The sequence below is a fragment of the Hippopotamus amphibius genome, chromosome 11 (genome assembly GCF_030028045.1).
Source record: "Hippopotamus amphibius kiboko isolate mHipAmp2 chromosome 11, mHipAmp2.hap2, whole genome shotgun sequence".
NCBI classification, from domain to species: Eukaryota; Metazoa; Chordata; class Mammalia; order Artiodactyla; family Hippopotamidae; genus Hippopotamus; species Hippopotamus amphibius.
This window is the reverse complement of record NC_080196.1, coordinates 37,520,349-37,542,417: the sequence shown is the minus strand read 5'-3', so window position 1 is coordinate 37,542,417 and position 22,069 is coordinate 37,520,349. Positions and strand designations below refer to the sequence as shown.

The window sequence follows — 22,069 nt, the reverse complement described above, 5'->3', positions numbered from 1 at the left end:
AAATGACACACATTTATCAAGATAGACCAAGTTATAATATGGTAGCAAATTAACAAATAGCACCATAATCTCAGATGCTTAATAATCACTAAGGTTTCTTTCTTACTCATATTATTTCTCCAACATTGTTAAATGGTGGCTCTGCTCCATATCTGACACCAGCAAGGCTGGTGGGGGTGCTGCCATCTCCTAAGGCCACTGCCCCAACTTAAAGCTTCAGGGTTTGCCACAAAAGGGAAGGAGATTAAGGAGAACTTCATACTAGTTCTTAAAGCCTTCAAATCAAAAGTAACATGCCTCTTTCATCCAGATTTCATTGGCTACAGCAAGTGAACTCCCTTAACTTCAAGGAAGCATGTGCCAGAGGGAATACACAGCAGTTTTGGTAAGCACTGGTAATCCTACCACACTCATTATTTTAAAAATGCAAACACAAAAAAGAGCAAAGATGAAAGTGAAAATCTCCCCCCAAATAAAAATGTTAATTTTGATAAAAATTGTTTATTTTATTTTTTTTTAATAAATTTACTTATTTATTTATTGGTTGCGTTGGGTCTTCCTTGCTGCACGTGGGCTTTCTCTAGTTGCGGCAAGTGGGGGCTACTCTTCATTGTGTTTTGCAGGCTTTTCATTGTGGTGGCTTCTCTTGTTGCAGAGCATGGGCTCTAGGCATGCAGGCTTCAGTAGCTGTGGCACGTGCGCTCAATAGTTGCGGCTCGTGGGCTCTAAAGCACAGACTCAGTAGTTGTGGCGCACGGGCCTAGCTGCTCCATGGCATGTGGGATCTTCCCAGACCAGGGCTCGAACCCGTGTCCCCTGCATTGGCAGGCAGATTCTTAACCACTGTACCATCAGTGGTCCCTGATGAAAAAGTCCCTGTTTAGATATTTTAAATACCTATGCACAAATAGAAGAACCTATAGAAGTATTTTACCAAAACAAAAGCATAGTACACATACTATTCTTAATTGAAAACTATTAAATTTAATTTTATTTGAATTTAATAGAAAAATAAATAAATAAAACAAGGAATCGGTGAGCTTCAGATATATGTTTTTTCATAGTAAGAGATGTATATCTTTTCTCTTTAGAATTAAGGAAAACCCATGGAATTAAAGGACTTGGGTCATTATGTTTTTTAACTACATGGTTGACATTTAGACAGTATCTATTCCTTTCCTGCTTTTAAATATAAGGAAATTAGCTCACTTATAATGCCATCCCTCCTCTACTTTCTAACCCCAAATTTGTGCTACATTTATTATTAATTCATATTTTCAAGGTTTATATTTTCTTTACACAGTTGTTTAGTTTTATGTCTATATTTAAACAAATTCAATGTTTTTCACCAGTCCTTTTGTAATGCTTCTGGGTTCCCACGTTCTTTCATTTGATTTTGGTTAGACTTGATTGTCAAGCAATTTTTAAAAAGGATCCCTCGGTTCATTTTCTTCCAGAATTCACACATGCTTAAAAATACTTGTCTGATGTTTTTGTTTTTTAAGGACAACTTGAAAATCTGGCTGGGTATAAAATTAATGGGACACAATATCCTTGCTTCAGAACTTGTTCCACTGTCTTCTGGCACTGAATATTACTGTGGAAAAGTTCAAGAACAAACTTTTTAAAATCTTCACTCACAGCTGGCTTGCATTTTTCTAACAGGATGTCGATAATGTTCTTTATTTAGCTTTGGAAATTAGTAACTTCGATAGATTTTATCTTGGACTTGAGCTCTTTCAATTTTTTCTTAGACACAGCATGTCCTTTTCATCTGCAGATTCAAGTAATTCCAGATTTTAGGAAAATTCTCTCATTCTCTATCCATGTTTTCCTGTTGCCCTCACTCTTTGCTTCAGGATTTCTAATTATTCACAATTGGTTTCTCCTTCGTCTCTCTTCCTAGCTATCATCTTCTCTCATTAGGTTTAATATCGTTAGTTAGTTTTCAGCCACAGTTCCTCCTCTTCTTCCTTGTCTTCCTTCTCCTCCTTTTCTTCTTCCTTCTTTTTTGCTACTTAATGGCACTTTCATCTCTATAATGGCCTTCTTCTCTTTCATTTCTGAGTTCTTCAAGCTTGCTTTTATTTTCTTGTCTTGTAATCTTTTCTTTGAAACTTTCTATATTTGTAAGCTATTTTTTAAAAACAAAGATTGCATTTAGGTAACATATTTAAGATTATGAAGTACACTGCCTTGCTTCCTAATGTAAGGAGTCTTCAAATGTATATTGCTTTCCGCCCCTACACTCCATATACATGGAAAGATCTTTAGCTATTTTCCTTCTGATAATTTCACCTTTGAGCATGTCCATCTTTTTCCTAGAGAGTAGTCTGGGAGATGGGTAAGGGAATATTCAAATTCAGTTTGTGTCCTGAGTACATTTCCTCTGTACGTTTCATTCTTAGCCTTAAGAGCACATACTTTTCTCAAATTTTTGCACTAAAAAGTCTGAGATGGCAAAACCCCTTAAGTCACAAACTCCTTGAATCCCACTCACCAAAGACCATCTTTATTGGCCATAAGCCTAAACCAGTGACCATAAAAATGGCTTATCTTTAGGTTTCTTCTTTGGACTAACCGTCTAGAGTGTAGAATGAATATCTAAATAATATTGCCCTATCAGACTTGTCTATGTTCTTAGATCTCATCACTCTAAACAGAAGATGACTGGATTTGCATTTAAGAATTGTGACAGAATTGTGACCCTTTCTTTAAGGGTAAACCATATCCTGCCTGAGGTTGGAGGATATATGTTGGCTCTCAGCACCCTCCCTCACCATAATTCAAATTTCATAGTATTTGGCAGATTTCCTCATGGTTTGAGGTTATGGCTATTTCCTTATTTCACTGAAGATGGCGTTTCCCCTTCTATTTTTCATTTTTTGTTGCTGTTGGTGAATTTCAGTAACAGGAGTAGAGTTAAAATTACTTTCTTCTGCTATTTAATCAGAAATTAGAATTTTAAAGATCAGAAGAAACTCAGGAGCTAAATTTTTATAGCCAAAAAGATTGTGTTTCTCTAATTATGTATATGGAGTGAATACATTTTAATATTCTAATAATGGCTGCATCGTACCACTTCATTTATTTTAATAAACGTTTTAGACTTGAAACTCATGGTTCATGCAATACCACTAATCAGGTTAGATGAGAGCAGAATGCAAACTACGTTATAAGACAGAATCACTAGTTAAGAAAGACTGCGTATTTCTCACACACAAAATGTAAAAAAGAGGGAGAAAAATGCCTGGAATATATTAAATGCTCAAAATTTAAGTCCCCTTCTTTCTATACCTGCTAACATATATACAGTAGATAAGGGAAGAAGTAAGAATTGTCAACACATCTTTTGCTAAGGCTTCTAGCTGCCTATTGGGACCTAATACTAAAAGAATGCTATTCTCATTATAATAAGAGCAGGGTGAAATGGATTTTGCCTGTTAAGTATTTTGCTCTTCCCAGGATCACAAATCTTGGAGTATACTTGTTAATTATATACAACTAATATATCTTTCCAATGGAAATCTGTGAGGATGTGTTATTCAGTGTCTCTCTAATGGTCTGCCGGAATATGATTCTGGAACACTAATTGCAACCCAAATCCTCTTGTTTCCCATACACACTACACAAGGAGGTCGAGGCTTAGAGAGCTGTTAACAAACACAAGCACACAGTAAAGCTGCTCTTTCCTTCCTGTGCTGTCCTCGTGTTAGTAGACAATGTGTCCAATGACAGCTGTCCAGTAACTGTACAAACCTACTAACTCCACTCACAGCCTGTCTCTCAACTGTCTTTGCACTTTAAATTTTAAAACGTCAAAGTCATCTGTGATGTACTCTGTACTCACTCAAGGTACCATAAAATCACCCCCAATTCTGGGCCTGAGATTGCAGATCTTTTCTCCTGAAATCACCAGGTCTTCTTCTGCACATCAATTCAACAAAAAAATTAAAAAATGAATGACCTACCAACTACGTAGTTGCCAGGGGCTGAGAGACTAGAGTTGAACAGGACTACAGTCTTCTTGTCTTTAAATAGTTGCTAGCTGATACTTGCAGGGTCTTTCCAAATGTAATACTATATATAGCATACTATCGCTCCTGAATTCATCAAGGTCAAGAGCAACACCAGATACCAATCATATAAGAAATTATATCCCAGGTTATTTGGACACCATATTAGTTTCCTAGTACAACAAACTAGAAACAATAGAAATTTGTTGGGTTAAACAAATAGAAATTTATTATCTTACAGTTCTGAAGGCTAGAAGTCCCACATGGAGGTGCTGGCAGGGTTGGTTATTCCTTCTGAGGGCTGTAAAGGGAGGATCCATTCCAGGCCTCTCTCCTTGGCTTGTAGATGACTGTTTTCTTGTTCACATGGCACTCTCCCCCTATGTGTGTCTCTCTCCAAATTTCCGCATTTTATAAAGATACCAGCCATACTGGATTAGGGCTCACCCTAATGACCTCATTTTAACTTGATCACTTCTGTGAAGACCCCATCTCTCAATAAGATCACATTCTGAGGTACTAGGGGTTAGGGCTTCAACACAGGAATTTGAGAGGGTGAGAAAATTTATCCCACAATAGACACTACTGTGAAGTTTTGGTAGAAAGGACCCCAAACACTATTCTCTCCTACAAAGTGGCTTGTAAAAGAAGGCCATGTTAGTCTAATTATTCACTTGGAGCAACATTATGACTCCCTAAAATGAATACTTAAATGGCACTCTGATCAGTGGAGGCTGCTCCTAGAGGGAGCATTTGATTTTGCTCATTCAGGACAGCTTCAGTCAAGATCCAGGTGAAATCCCCATAAAACCTCCAGAAACCTCTGATAAAATCCACGCCGACCTGAGGATGACCATCCCCTTCCACGTCCCAGGCCAAACTGTGAACAACGGAGTAGATGCAACTTGGCATCAGATTTCAATTCCAAACAAGACACTTTCTAATAAATAGAATTATTCATCAGAGAGCTACTGTATTTCTAAGCATGGCACACAAAGGAGAAATCATAAAATAAAAAGATTGACTATATTAAAAAAAAGAAATGAAAACTAAAAGAAAATTTATAAAATGTGGGAAAATATTTGCTAAATATATGACAAAGGCACAAGTTATTATCTTTAATGTTCGTTCACTCAATAATTATTTGCTGAGCTCCTACTATATATCAGGCTTTGTTTCTAGGTGCGGCGATGTGAACAAGACCAAGTGCCAGCCCTCACGGAGTCAACGAATCAACCAGACCTCCCTGACACTCCAAGAGAAGAACACGTAGGAGACATAAACAAAAACAGAGATGCAAATGGCCAATAAAGATAAAAAATAATTTGGTAATCAAAAATGCAAGTTAAAATAATTTGGCCTACCAAACTGACAGAACTTTCAAATCCTGTGATGTTGGTGAGGGTGCGGAATATGGACCTAATCACATGCTTCTCTGGGAGTGGGTTTCAACCAGCTTCTTAATGGTAAAACCCACACTGCCCCCAAGTTTAGACTGAGCACATTTAAAATGCTAAAATGCATATTCCTGGACTGCACTGCAGAGATTCTGAATCTATCCATCAGATATGAGATCCAAGAAACTGTCTTTTGACCACCATGGGGTATCCTAATACAAGTTATCCTTGGGCCATACATACTTGGGGACAGAGTGCTCTAGACTGCATGTGGGGGTGAGCAAACAGTTCCAGCAATGGGACTGTGCAGGGCCTAACATTAAATGTGGAATGTCTTGTTCAATTAGATTTGACTAATTGAGAGCAACATTTTAATGATAAGACAAGAAGGTACCAAGTCATACTTGCTACTGGCAGGCTTTGACATTAGGTCAAACACAGTTCAGCTTTTACAATACTTACTCCCTTTGGCACGCAAATCAGCTTTTGAAAAAATTTACCCCAGAGACATAATCAGGTTTTATTCAAAACACTGGTAGGATTACAGAAATTATTTAAAAGCAAGTTCTAAAAATAGGAAGAGGATGAAGCTACTCTTAATAACTTTTCCTTAAAATGCTGGCTATTGGTAGAGAACTTAAAAGGGAAGAGCACTCCACTTCAGGTCCCCATATTCAGACTTTGTTTTGCAAATGTTTTCTGGTTACCATGACAGTTTCTGGATTTCTCTGTGTAAATGGGAAATTGGGAACCTCGTCTTTTGAAAAAAATGATTAGTGTGTTCTTTTTATGCTGGTAAGCTCGTTCTGTGCTGACAAATTACATTCTGACAGCTCAGTTGTAATTTAAAACATGCCTCTCTGGAGACTCTGAACAGTAAAGTATTTCCAGGGATTGACAGTTACTCTTCATTTATATTTTTATGTATTTGCTTTCAATGAATTCAAGAGAGAAACTGAAGTGCTACATACTTGCTATACTTTTTAAATAATTCAGAAATGTATCCTCACTTGAAAAATCTGACATATGTCAATTTGATTATTGTACTCGTGAAATGCGGTATAAGGAAAGAATATAAGCTTCTGAAACAGTCAGACTTGGAGCTGAACCCTGGCTCTGCCACCTACTAGTTGTGTGACCTTGGGCAAGCAGTCTAACTCTCTGAGCCTTAGCTTTCACCTATAAAATAAGAATCAGAAATAATATATACATATATAAAGTATCTACAACAATGCCAAGTCTATTGAGCAGGTTCTCGATATAACATGGTAGCTATTACCAAAGAAAAAAATAAAAACCAAGCACAGAAACATCCAAAGAAAAGAAATCAGCCATCACACAAGAAAAAAAAAAACGAATAAATTTTTAAAGTAACGCACAACCAACATTATTAGAATTGGACTTCTTCAGCTTTCAGCTATTTATTCTATTGTTAAACACTCAACAGTAAATAACAGGAAGAGACTGTTGGAATTTTGTAAGGTGGTCGAACATGACAGATAAGCTTGTACAAAGGAAGCTTAAGGTCCTCAAAACTTAGCAAAACAATAGTCTGAAAAGATGCAGTCAGCTAAAATTAAGGTATAACTTTGAAATAGCAAATGGCCAAGCTTTTTAGCCAATAGAGGTCATGGTGAAGCGGGGCCAGGAGCCCTTTTTGACTCATTCAAGATGAGGGGATGTAGTTGTGAGGATGAGGCCTAGAATCCTCTAGTGATGAGTGAGTCACCTCAGGAAGAAGCTTAGCAGTGAGGCAGGGACAGGTTTGCCCATGTGTTTTCCAATAGCATTTGTGGATCTACCTTCCCTCTTTTTCATATTTCATTGGTGGGCAGGACCCATCTCTAGACTGTACTTCTCGGTTTGCTGTTTATGAAACTGCGTATGGAGGAGGAGGAATTTTAGTGGGGTAAGTTAAATCTTTCATTATTACACTCCCTAATTCTTAATCTGCCTTTATTCCTTTCTCTTCAATTATTATGCCAAGTAAGAGCATCACGGATGATCATATGGGCAAAATGTTGAAGCAATACACAAATGCAAAACATTGTAAACAAAAGAAGATATTCTGAAATTAAAACCTATGTACAACTTTCTTTAAATGAAAATAATAATTTAAGGGTCCTTAAATCTATACTATATGTGGCACCTAAGCTCAACTTATTTAAGTTAGTCTATTGAAAAGTACTGATGCAGAACTAGTAAAACAACATCCCAACACAATGACAGATGTCAACACCAGGCTTTCACTACCTGACTTTTCTTTCTATTTATCTATCTTGTATTTAAGGCGGTGCATTCCAGAGGGTGAAAATGAGGCAGAAAAGAAGGCACTCGAGGGGGACTTTCTCAGACTACTTCTCCTCCCAGCTTACGGTCCTTACCTATTGTTTGTCATCAGAGACAAGGTAGAACACAGAACCTGGGGAGCGTGGCTTAAAAAGAAAAGTGCCCGTGATCACAGTAAGCTGTTCACTTGGGGAACTGTTTCCACACCACCACCACCACCACTACCACCACCACTTAATTCCTTTCACTGTAGTGTTGCTGGATGAGACATTTGTGACCCTCCATCTCCAATCAGGAACTGGTTGAGGTTAGCGCCAATGACTGAGCTGGGTCAATCCTGGCTCCAGCCTATGGCTCCCAGGTAAAATATAGGTGCCCAGTTAGTTCTGAACATCAGAATAACAACAAACAGTTTTGAGTATAAGTATATCCCCAATATCGCACTGAGATATACTTATATCACACACCACGGCAGTGTTTCTGGATCTGCCAACAATAGCTACAAATGCATAAGCACTTTCTATGTTTCATGCATTATTCTAAATTCTTTATAAATATTAATTCACTAAAATACATGAAAATAGATGGATAGGTAAACATATGCCAAATACATGGATGACTGGAGGTTAGGAAGAATGAACTATGTATTTTAAGTTTCAAAAATTATGCAAAAATTCCTATAATTAAGACTTTTTATTTTAATTTATTAAATGTTTCCTTTTTTTTTAAGATCTTTATTGGAATATAATTGCTTTACACTCTTGTACCAGCTTATGTGGTACACCAAAGTAAATCAGCTGTATTTATACATATATCCCCAAATCCCCTCCCTCCCACGACTCCCCTCCACCCTCCCCGTTCTGGTCCTCCAAGGCATCACCCATCATCAAGTTGATCTCCCTTTGTTATACAGCAACTTCCCACTAGCCATCTATTTTACAGTTGGTAGTATATATATGTCTATGCTACTCTCTCACTTCATCCCAGCTTCCCCTTTGCCCCCGCCCCCGCGACCCTGTGTCCTCCAGTCCATTCTCTGCATCTGCATCCTTATTCTTGTCCTAGCACTGGGTTCATCAGTACCATATTTTTGATGAATTGTCATTGACTAGCTGCAAATAAATTTGTAGAAAATTGAAAAATATAAAGTTAAAAGAGATTAGATTTTAGTTGCTGCTCATTAACTAACTGGAAGACCTTGGGAAAGTCTCCTCAATCCTCTGGATCTAGGTTTCCTTATCCTAACATGAGATTGGGATGAGATTAAAGTCATTGCTGCCCCTAAAATTCTATTTATCTTATAACATGCAAAAAACAGTTTGCAGAGAAAAGCTTATTACCTCTGCAATCATTCTGTTGGTGTCTCCTAAGAAAAGCAGATTCAGAGCTTCTTCCTCCGTGGTTGCCTGATGAAGAGACAAGTTTTTCAGGTGGATATTCTGATCAGGGTCCTCCAATACTGTCACTTTCCTAGGGTAATGGGAAGCAACAACACAAGGCACTTTGAGAATGAAAAGAACTTCAAGCCTTTCTTACAGGTTTCTTTTTTAAAAGCTGTATGTATGACATCTTGAATTTATAAAACCAAATAGTACACAAGACACCAGACAGTACTGGATTAGCATCAAAGACTGACATTCCCTTGACAGTACTACTAAATAGCTTTGGGGCTGAAAAGTATATTACAAGCTCCTGACTTAAAGTCATCTGTCTTGGTAATCATCAGATCCCCAAAGCATCTTAAAATACATATTCTTATTGAATTAAAAATGCAGATAGATAACCTTCTACCTATATCAGAAAACTTGGCTATACAGTTTTTTTCTATGTCATAATTCAGTTTCTTACATAGGTAATGCACTAATTCTTCTCCTTCTAATTTTCCCCTTTTGTTCAATTTCATATCCCTTTCAATTTACATGATATTTTGAACTGGTTAGCTCATCAGTTTAAATATGATGAAAACTGAGGCGTCTGTTATCCCTCTAGGAGTTATTCCCTTGTCTAGGTTTCTTATCAAGGTGAGTTAAAAATTCTCAAGAAGCCTCATAATAAAATTTTAGTTTGTAATTATTATTTTTATGTCCATCAGGTGTGTTTCTTGACCTTTTTTCTTTTACAACATCACTTTTCCTTCCACTGAATCCTTACAGTAAGAGCTTTAGGTCTGGAATAATGTTCATCTATTATAACTGCCTCAATGGGCATGCTGGTGCCAACACCACTTCCTCCCAGATGAATCCTAACCCGGTTTTGAGAGTTGGCTTGTCAATACTCTCCTTACAGTCCTGTTAGGACTTCCTGTAACCGAAAATATTTTGGCTAAACTCCTCACAGTCTTGCTTCATAGACCTACAGATTCAAGCAATAAAGTTACTAAAGAGAGTTCCCTTCTGCTTCCTGAGTTTTGCCTTCTTGATTTTCTTAAAAATCGTTGAGGAAAGGAAATCTGTAATTCACAAATGTTGCAAGTGCATCTCCAGGTATCTGCCCTTGCTTACAACATTCAGAACTGATGATAATAGATAAAGGTTGGCATCATCTAGCACATTTCTCCCTTCAAAGTACAACTAGCAAGTTGACATGTGTTACTTGCCTATTGGCAAAAACAAACTTAGAAAACCTTAAAAATGAAGATTTTTCAAAGAGCATAATTTTTCAGCCTTCCCTTTGGTAAAGAGGTTATCTGGGCTTTCATATGTAATTTGTGGGCACATAAAATACTAATTGCAGGAAGAAAATGTAGCTCTACCAGCACATCTGTGATCAATATGTCACTAATAATGTAGCCTGTGGCCAAGTTTTGGATTCCTTTTTGTCTCCTTCAACAATACCAACTAAGATGAAAAAAAATCTCTTCCCTTAATGAAAACAAGTGTATTTTATTTAGTTTTCAACAAGACTCATAAGTGAGCTCATTAAAAATGCTTGAGTTAAAAAATGCTTGGAAAACATGAAGGCATTTTTAACTGAAATAGATGAATTATGCTCTATTTTTAGGAACTCCCTTTATTCTTTAAGCTTTATTTCCACCCTGATCCTTCTGATATGCTTGAGAAGGTTTGGCCAGATTCAATCCCTAGGGACACAGAAGTTAGAATTCTTCCTAAATCCACAGATTCTAGGTCTTAAAGGTGAAAGAAGTTCAGTAATATTGGAAGGAAGATAAAAGCATGAAATCAGTAATGAGACTATATTAGAAATGAGAAAAGAAGTGAGTTCTGTCTTTTTCGACATGAGGAAGAAAACAAATTCTCCAACTCTGAGGCAAAGTCACCTGTGATAAATGTTGTAAGACTAAGTCTGACACAAAACCATTCTGTGCGAGTTCAGAAAAGGGAGAGGTGGGGGGGGGGGGGCAGGAAACAATTCAAAGAAGAGGATGCTCACACTCACTGGGCACCAAAAGTATGCCAGGCACCTGCACTGTCTTCTGTAATCCAGTTGCTCTCACCCTGGCTGCACACAGGAATTGCCTGCGGAACTTAAACAAAACAACACACGGGTGCCAGGTGTCCTCCTGAGAGATTCTGATTTGACTGTTCTGGGGCGAGGACTGGGTATCAGAATCTGTAAAGGCTCCAGGTGACTCTAGCGTGCAGCCAAGGTTGAAGCCATTGACTTTATCTTCAATGACCACACAAGGTGGACATATGGGGAGGAGGTTTCTGGTTTCTTTATCTTTACTCTCCACCCACCTCCACCCCAAGCCCAGAGGGGAGAGTTGCTCATTTTATTGGCTAGAGCTGAAGTCACTTGGCGCCATATCTACTAATAGGCAAGGTCCCTGTGAATTTTGAAAAGCTTGTCCTTCCATGGGAAGTTTCTTTTCTACCTCCCTGACCATGCAGCTGATGGGTAAACTAAGCCACCCATGAACCATAACAATAATGAAAGCTCAAATGGGGATTATGGATCTTCCTAAACATTCATAAGGTTTATATCATTGCTGAATCAAAAAAATCTAAATGATATATCATACATAAACTCACCATTATTTCACTGAAATAAAAAATGCAGAAAACAAGCACGTATAGAATTCTAATAATGGTCATTCATTAGGCAACCTAAATAAGTTACTGATTTAGGATTATATTTACAAAGAATAGTTAGAAACATAAGGTAGGAAGTGTGAAATGTCAGCAGCAGCATTTGGCTAAGCTACTTTCTTCCTTCAAAATCATTCAGAGCCTTTGATCTGCAATGTGCCTACCTCAGAACTATCACACTTCTATATTTACTTCTGGGTGCTTGTCCAGCTTTGTCACTTTGATCACAATACAATTTGCACATGCTTCCAGTTTTTCTGTGTAGAACTCTCAGCCGTCTCTTGTAACTCATCACCAGGCATTTCTCTGGCTCTCTTCTGATACTGTTTTCCTCACAACTTTCTGATTTCTTGCCCGTGGAGGTTTCGAAAAGTAAATAAAAAGACAGGTTGGTGTCCAGTTTAGTTTGGCTTCTTTCATGGTTCGCTCCCTGCTTCGGGCTCATCTGTGGGCACACTTTAATGAAAAGGCTCCACATCTGGCATCTTGCTGGAATCTTCTGTGGTGCAACTTTCTCCAATCAGGGTCTCCCTTGCCAGTTCTTCTCAGATTCTTTCCTGGTTTCTGCCCAATCCCTTGGGCATGAGGCTTTGGACCTTCCCTTACTGCCCTGCCTGCCCTCATCAAAAATCCCTTTTGCGCTCCACCTGGCAACCAATGTGTCAGCCCCACCCACTCTCATGCCTTTGCTCAGAGAAGCACAGCCTGAGCTGAGTCCTGCCTCTTGCCTAGGTCAGCTAATCTGGGAGTGAGAACGATCTAAACTCTGCTGTTGGCGGAAAGCTTTTCAAAGTTGGAGGAAATAAGAATCATTAGCGAAAGGTTCTCCTCAAGTTGCTTCCTTTCCTCGTCCTCCCCACTCCCTCACCCCCGACCTCCCACCCCCCACCCCCGCCATCACCACTCCCCACCCCCCAGCTTTCTCACAAATCAATAGCTATTTCCTGAATCCTTAGTCCACCACTCGATTCCGACTACAATTTTCATAGCTTGAAAGAAGGCTTTATTGGAGTTTCTTAAATAAACATCTTAATTCCAAGATGGAAACCCCCCAAACTATTTATTGATTCTTTTTTTGAAACGGCCTGTGAATAGTTTTCTCTACAAAATGTTTCTAAAATGTTTAGGTTTCAAGCAAAAAGTCACTGATAGCCTTAACTTGGACCCCTAAGTGGAAAAGTTCTGCTAAGTATACTCAGCCTGCTTAACGATGGGGAAGAAGCAAGCTTTGTGTTTTCTCTGTAAACAGAGAATCTTTTCCATTTGGCTAAGTAGTTGGAATTTTTAGGCTTTCTAACTGACTGGAAGACATATAAAGAGCAATGGCCAAGCTCTTGTTCCCAATAATGGAAGCCATCAATGAAAGAACCCTCCCCACCCTATATCCCACCTCTATAACATTCCAATACCACCAACTTGCTGAACTGGGACTTTCCAGGAGTTACTACAATGAATCTGGTTTCTCATTTTCATGTTATAGACAAATATTGCTATGGTGATTTCTATTATTTTTTTCTACTTGCAAGTGCCCCATGTGATGGTGCAGGTCAAGCACTGGACAATGGCACCATGTTCAAGATGGTGCAATTCACATCATGAGTCTATAGATTTATTATGACACATGTCTGTCAGGGGCAGTAAAGTGTCTTCTAACAACATCAGCATATTATAACCACTTTCCAACAGGTGGCAGGGGTGCCTTTTAATAATCACATGAAGGTGCCATACAGATGAGCGGTAGCCCAGTCTAGTTACCTTGACTTAGAACAGTATCAATAGCAGGCAGGCCTCATGAAAATGGGAGGGTGTCCATCAGGCTCTTCTAAATAGCTGAATATATCTCACATATTGTGAACACAGCCCCACCATTCAATTCAATAAAGACAATATTCTCTAGTTCAGCACTTTTCAAACTCCTTTTCTCCCCCCTACATCAACACATTTTCAGAAGCTCTCTTCAGGGAAGATTTTGGGGAAGGGAAAATGTACATTTTTAGGAGAAATATGTAAGGGGAGCCCTCCTTCTCGCATTTAAACAATTTCAAAGGTAGATTTTCTTTAGATTGATTAAAAGTCTAAAAGATTTCTTCTGTTATAAAATATAAATAGTTGAAACATATCACTTAAGAAAGTTTTATGAATCTGGAATGAATTTTTGTCTTGGTCTTAACCTAGACAGAATGGACTAAAAGTAATGGATACTTTTCTCAATATCACTATTGAGATATTTTGAAAACTCTTTCTAGTAGCTTGAAAAAGATATCTTTTTCTTGTTTTATCTAATATTATATCTTCTTACTGATGATGAAAAATACAGCCAATCACGTGACACTTTAGATTGAGTTATTTCATTTAACCTACTAAAAAACACTAGGTTCTCTACCAAATATTTAAGGAAGAGATTATACCAATTATCTACAATCTCACTCAGAAGAGAGAAGCAGAGGAAATACTTCCTAACTCATTCTGTGAGGCCAGCATTACCCTAAACCAAAACCAGACAAAGATATAACGAGAAAAGAAAACTCTACACTATATCTCTCATAAACATAGATGCAAAAACCCTCAATAAAGTATTAGCAAATCAAACCCAACAATGTGTAAAAAGAATTATACATCAAGACCAAGTGGGATTATACAAGGCTGGCTCAACATAAGGCTGGTTCATCAGTCAATATAATCCATCATATCAACAGACTGAAAAAGAAAAACCACATGGTCATATTAATTGATGCGGAACAAGCATTTGACAAAATCCAATACAAATTCATGATAAAAACTCTCAGTAAACCAGGAATAGAGGGGATCTTTCTCAATTTGATAAAGACTACCTACAAAACATCTACAGCTGACATCATAGTTAATGGTGAGAAACTCAAAGCTTTCTTAGTAAGATCAGACACAAGGTAAGGATATCCCCTCTCACCACTCCTTTTCAACATTACATTGGAAGTCCTTGTTAATGCAATAATGCAAGAAAAGGAAATAAAATGTATACAGATTGGGAAAAAAGACACAAAGATGTCTGTGTGCACAGATGACATGATGATCTATGCAGAAAGCCTGAAAGAACTGACAAAAAATCTCCTGGAACTAATAGATGATTATAGTAACATTGAAGGATACAAAGTTAACATACAAAAGTCAATTGTTTTCTTATATACTAGCAATGAAGAAGTGGAATTTGAAATTAAAAACACAAAACCACTTACCTTAGCACCTGAAAAAGGAAATATTTAAGTATAAGTCTAATGAAATATGCACAATATCTGTATGAGGAAAACTACAAAACTCTGATGAGAGAAATCAAAGAACTAAATAAATGGTGAGATGTTCCATGTTCATGGATGGGGAAACTCAATATTGTCCAGATGTCAGTTCTTCCCAACTTGATCTATAAATACAATGCAATCCCAATCAAAATCCCAGCATGTTGTTTTGTGGATATTGACAAAATAATTCTAATATTTATATGGAGAGGCAAAAGAGCCAGAATAGCAAAAACAAAATTGAAGGAGAAGAACAAAATTGGAGGACCAAGACTATCCAACTTCAAGACTTACTATAAAGCCACAGTAATCAAGACAGTATGGTATTGGTGAAAGCATAGTTAAATTGATCAGTGAAATGGGACACAGAATCCAGAAATAGACTCACATAACTATAGTCAGCTGATCTTTCACAAAGAAACCAAGACAATATAATGAAGCAAAGACAGACTCTTCAACAAATGGTTCTAGAACAACTGGAAATCCACAGGGAAAAAAAAAAGAATCTAGACACAGATTTTGCACCACTCAAAAATTAACTCAAAATGGAGCACAGACCTAAATGTAAAATGCAAAACTATAAAACTCCTAGAAGATAACAGGAGAAAACCTAGATGGCCCTGGGTGTGGTGATGCCTTTTTAGATACGACATCAAAGACATGATCCATGAAGGAAATAATTGATAAGCTGGACTTCATTAAAATTAAAAGACAATGTCTAAAGAAACAGAAGATAAGTCACAGGCTAGGAGAAAACATTTACAAAAGACACATCAGGTAAAGGACTGTTATCCAAAATATATAAAGGACTCTTAAAGTTCAACAATAAGAAAACAAACAACCCAATTAAAAAATGGGCCAAAAACCTTAACAGACACCTCATCAAAGAAGATATACGGGATTTCCCTGGTGGCACAGTGGTTAAGAATCTGCCTGCCAATTCAGGGGACACGGGTTCAATCCCTACTCCAGGAAGATCCCACATGACATGGAGCAACTAAGCCTGTGTGCCACAACTATTGAGCCTGCACTCTAGAGCCCATGAGCCACAATAAGATAAGCCACAGCAATGAGGAGCCTGCACACCACAGCGAAGAGTAGCCCCTGCTTGCTGCAACTAGAGAAAGCCCATGTGCAGCAACAAAGACCTAACACAGCCTATAAATAAATAAATAAATAAATAAATAAATAAATAAATAAATAAATATTAAAAAAAATAAAGTACACTTACATAAAACTTTGTTTTAAAAAAGAAGATATACAGATGGCCAATAAGTATATGAAAAGATGATCCATGTCATATGTCATCAGGAAAATGGAAATAAAACAATAATGAGATACCACTACACACCTATTAGAATGGCCAAAATCTGGAACATTGACACCATCAAATGCTGGGATGTGGAGCTACAAGAGCTTTCATTCATTGCTGGTGGGAATGCAAAAATGGTACAGTCACTACAATTTGGTAGTTTCTCACAAAACTAAATATATTCCTACCATATCATCTAGCATTCATGGTCCTTGGTATTTACCCAAAGAGGCTGAAAACTCATGTTCACACAAAAACTTACACACAGATATTTATAGTGGTTTTATTCATAATTGCCAAAAACTGGGGAGTGACCAAGATGCCCTTCAGTATGTGAATGGATAACTAAACTTTGGTACAAACAGACAGTGGGATATTATTCAGTGCTAAAAAGAAATAAACTATCAAGCCATGAAAAAACATGAAGGAGCCTTAAATGCATATTACTAAGTGAAAGAAGCCAGTCTGAAAGAGCTACATACTGTATGATTCCAACTATATGACATTCTGGACAAGGCAAAACTATGGAGACAATAAAAAGATCGATGGTTGCCAGGGGTGGAGGTAGTGGGTAGTGATGGCTAGGCAGAGTACAGAGAATTTTTAAGTCAGTGAAAATACTTTGTATATTATCATGATGAATATATGTCATTATACATTTGTGCAAACCTATGCAACGTACAACACCAAGAGTGAAACCTATGGTAAACTATGGGCTTTGGGTGATTTTGAGGTGTCAATGTATGTTCATTCTGGGTAACAAACGTGTCATTTTGGTGAGTGATGTTGATAATGGGAAAGGTTATGCATGTGTGGAGGTAGGGGGTATATAGGAAATCTCCATACCTTCCTCTCTACTTTGTTGTGGACCTAAAACTAAATACTTTACCTGGAAAAACAAAAACAGGTCCAAACTGAAAGCTGCAAATTATTTTTTTTTAATTGAAGTATAGTTGATTTACAACAGCATATTAGTTTCAGGTGTACAACATAGTGATTCATTATTTTTACAGTTATGCTCCACTTGAAGTTATTATAAAATACTGGCTATATTCCCTCTGCTGTATCCTTGTAGCTTATTTATTTTGTACATGGTAGTTTTTACCTCTTAATCCCCAAAGCTGCAAAATATTCTGAGTGCTTGTTGTGATGAATTCTTGTCTTGTTATCACATTAACTTGTTTCTTTTCAATTGGTAAATATCCTCTCCTAAATATTATCATTATTATTTCTAATAATAATATTATTAGACTTGAACTCTGGTCTTCTGATTTCCCAAAGAACTTAGCACCCTAAATCTGCCATTTCAGAGGTGCTGGAAACCTGTATATGATTTATTGCCTGTCTGAAAAGGAGCAAAATTGAAATGAGTCATTTAATGTAGTGTATCCTACATGACTCAAGGATACCTGATGTCAACGTGGAAACATCTTCACACTTTTAAGAAGCTTCTGCTTCTTACTGTGCTTAGGATTTCATATGCTAGGAAAACAGGTATCACCAAAAGAACTCAAGAAAGAGAATTGGAAGCTGCTGGCCACTGCTATAGACATGCAAAACCAAAATGAGAATTATTCATGACAGCTAAAGTCAGAAAAAGACTAGGCACAGTTGATGTGTAGGCGAGCTGACACTTTCCTCACAGGTGGCTATGTTCATTAATTTATCGGTTATTGTCATTTAGTTATTTCACTAAGATTTAGCATCTTACATGAAACATGCTTCCATTTCTATCTTCTCTTTTCTCAAAATTATATCCAAATGTGATAAAATTTTAGATTGCGAATAACCTGATAGGATCATCTTTCTGTATTATATTACATTAACCGAACTTTCCCCACCCCAAAACAATATCACTTTGTAACTGCCAACAGGCAAATGGCTCCCAAATCCAATGTGCAGCTTATCATAGACTCATCTATTGCCTATAGGCAACCACCATTTGCACGATTTTCCAGAAATAAACATTTAACATAAAAAACCATGCTTGTTATCCTTCCTCTAACACTAATACCCTTTGCTAATTTCCAACTATATTCAGCCATCACATTCCTTTCCCTGCTCCAAGCTCACAAATAATCCATCATTTAGTGAAATGTCTTGTTTGGCTTAATTTCATATGGCAATTACAGAGCCATACACTAAAATTTATCTTCTTCAGTGCTACCAATCATTTTCCTCTGATTTTCACTAATACTTGCTTTCTAGTTCAGATTTTATAGTTTCAGTATCACAAATTATGTGCTCAAGTTTTCCACATTTGGGGAAGTTACAGGAATAAATAGATCTAGAGGCAATGGATTTGTAACTCTGGAAAAACATAGCATTTCCTCTCCCAAGTAAATAGCTTTATACACCTCCAAGTTTACACTATTGCATTTCACAAGTTTTGAGTTTATTTGCTTTTATTTTCATTTTAACATAAATTTTATTATTTTTCCAAGGACAAAAGTAATACATGCTTCTTGTGAAAAAGTTTGAAAATTTTCAAAGGGAAAGAATTTCAAAAAACAGAGTCCCAACACAAGGACAATGATAATGTTGATATAATTCCTTAATTTTCCTATGCATATTTTGCAGATTTGTGGTAAAATTAGAAATGTATACATGTTATTATACCCTTTAATATTAATGATGCCATCTTCCTTTTACTATTTTTGGATACAGATGCAGGGAAGGAAATGGGGGATATCCATGGATTTTTCCCCTGAAGTAACTAATTGTGGCTCAAAGTGCAGGTTGCCTATATGGGATCTGATGTCCCTTTCCCCCTATTAGGCTCTGATTTTGTTCAGGGAATTATTTGAAAATACTAGACTTTCCCTGACTCCCTTGCAACTACAGCTGGCCATGTGACATAATTCTGATCGGTGATAAATAAGTGAAAATCAATGGGTAGAGCTTCTGGGAAGACTGTTACAGGGGCAGCCTCGGCCAGCACATGCCTTTTTCCTTTTTTTCTTCCAGGAATGTGGATATGATGTGGAAGGTAATGCAGGTGTTTTGCAGAGGACTGAAGCCACCTGCTGAGCATGGCTCAGCAGAATGGCAAAAGGAAGCCCAGATGGCCTCCTTGAACTTCCACAGCAGCCCTGGCCGCAATCTCCAGAATCCTTACCGTGTCCTGTGGTTGGAGGGGAAAGAATGGACTATTTGGTTAAGCTGATGTAAACTGGACTGCTGTTACCTGCACTTATTAATTCACTGACCAAAATGTTCAATATCATGGACTAAAGAACTCTTCCCTTTATCTATATTAAATAATAACATGGTATAGGATCTGATTCTGGTTTATCTGTTCTTCATCTGTTTAATTTTTGATTTTGAAGCAGTATAACATGATTTCATTATTAGGGTTTTTACCTAATTTCAGTATATGGTGTCACCAGAATTCTATTTTTCAAACACTTCTTTGCTCTTCTTGGTTGTTTATCCTTTCAGATAAACTCTGAAATTATATCTATTTTTTAAAGTCTTTCATGCTTTGCTTGGAATTTCATCAATATGGGAAGAACTGACCTCTTTAAAGTGTTCACATTTCTCATTCATAACAGCTCTCCGTTTACTTTCAAGCCTTCTTTTATTTCTCACCCAAAACTATACTACTGCCTTCACAAAGTCTCTAAACATTTCTGGAGTATTTTACCTTTATTTTGCTATCATAAAAGAAATCTATTTTGCCTTTATTTCTTCTACCTGGGTTATTCCTAGGGCTTGCTTCTTCGATTGAGTTAGATACATACTGAAAGATAACACGTGGTCAGCCACCCTGATCAGTCTGACCTCTGGTTCATAAAGACGGGCTTTCGTTTTGTAAATGTCTTCAACTATCCTAGAACTCAACCTGAAAACACAAGGTCCAATGTAATTGGCTAAACTGCCATGGCTACATAGGCTACCTGCCACGGAAGTTTCAGAGCAGGCAGAGTGATATGCCACCTGTGACCCTTATCACCTGGTCCAGATGATGGCGCTAGCCACCCAACGGAACCTCTTCCCCTCACTCACTGAGATTTCATTCTAAAGGCTCTTCCCCCGACACACTGTCTCTAGCTCAGCACTCCTCCTGCCTCAGCAGAGCTGCCAGCCTGCGGCTCAGTCAGAACTCCGGTCCTGGCACATGCCAGTACAATTAGGAAGTCACTGCGGGTCATGGGAGCAAAGACACTGGTGTGAAGGGACTAAAATTACTGGCCGATATGGGCTCCATTCATGAGACTACTGCAGCTCGAAATGATCTGTATGCCATTATTTCGTTTAGCTGGATAGTCGACAAGTTGTGTTTCATGGAAGTCTCCTGAGGTGTCTCACATTCATGTTACATTTTCCAACTAAATGGTTAGTAAAATGAAGAAAACAGTTTAAATTCTTTATAATGACCCAAAAGAGCTCACTGAAACTCTTGCAACATAGTGAGCACTTCGTATATATGATGTTGACGCTCTCAAAAGGTTGTAATGCTTTTTTTCTCTATTAGTTGAGCTGTAAGAGTTAGAGGTGTTTCCAAACCCTGTGTATTCTTTTAAAAGACAGAATAAAGTGCCCTAGCAAGCCTAAGTTATTCAAAACTCCTTTAGGTAATCTTTTGGTTTTACTTTTTATGCTCAAAATTCAGAACAGATTTCAAAAAAAAATATGTTGTAGTATCAGGATAAATGAAACAATTCGTACAGCAATTATGAAGACTTGACAATAAGTAAAAAATCCCCAAGTCCATACCAATACATAACTTTAAAAGTGCATTTCGCTTCAACCTCAGGAAAAGAAATTGTATGCATTTGTTTATATACAAAGCACGAGGAAAACGGAATAGACTGAGATGACAGTGATTTTCATGTCATTAAATAATCTCATGTGACTAAAACCCCTAAAATCACAGATATATTTTTACATTCCAGATATATGAATGAAAATACTGCAGCTGTTTCTCCCATCCTTCTACTCATCACATAGTAGGCAACTGATGGTGACAGCTAACACCCTCTGCTATGAACTGAATGTCTGCGCCCTCCACCACCACCCCGACAAAAATTCACGTGTCGAAGCCTAATCATCCCCAATGTGATGGTATTTGGAGATGAACCTTTGAGAGGCAGAGTTTCTTTCTATCTCTCTCTCCCTCTCTCTCTCTCTCCCTCCCTCCCTCCCATGAGAGAACACAGAGCGAAGGCAGCCATCCTGCAAGCCAGGAAGAAAGCTCTCACCAGGAATCCAATCTGCAGCACCTTGAGGCTCGGCTTCCCAGACTCCAAAACTGTGATACACAAGCATCTGCTGTTTAAGCCACCCAGGCTACGGTATTTTGTGATGGTAGCCAAACAAGGCTGTCTGATGAAGACAACCTTCTATCTAAGACATTTCTGATAGTGAGAACCATCTCTTTCCATTGGCCATTCAGAGTCGGGGAAACCAGCTTCCCCCTTGTTATTACTCTAGTGGGACAGGTTTTGGGTAGAAGTGTGTCATTTTCAGGATGGAAAGGTTCTCTATTCCTCTACCATGGTTATTTGCAACGTTCCATTTTTCCAGCAACACTATCCCTGGCCAATCCATTAAGGACACAGAGTACAACTGATCGTCACTTGTCACTGGTCACTTGTTCAGATAATCTTGCAGGACAGCACCCCCAGCTTCTCAAGAGGTTGCCTCCCAGCTGTGTCAGTAATTCACTCAGTTGAAGAAAGGGCTGGAGTTAGTTTTAACTTTGAGATCTATGCTTATAGGCCCAGGAATCTCA

At 37.8% G+C, this 22,069-nt stretch overlaps 1 protein-coding gene across 1 annotated transcript in view; it reads right to left on the bottom strand.

Moving 5' to 3' along the window:
- KIF6 (kinesin family member 6) overlaps nucleotides 1–22,069 on the bottom strand; it is a 363,044-nt gene that overhangs the window by 248,866 nt on the left and 92,109 nt on the right. Inside the window, exon 6 of the mRNA XM_057698188.1 lies at nucleotides 9,043–9,172. Within this exon, the coding sequence (XP_057554171.1) occupies nucleotides 9,043–9,172 (130 nt within the window). The remainder of the gene's footprint in view (nucleotides 1–9,042; nucleotides 9,173–22,069) is intronic.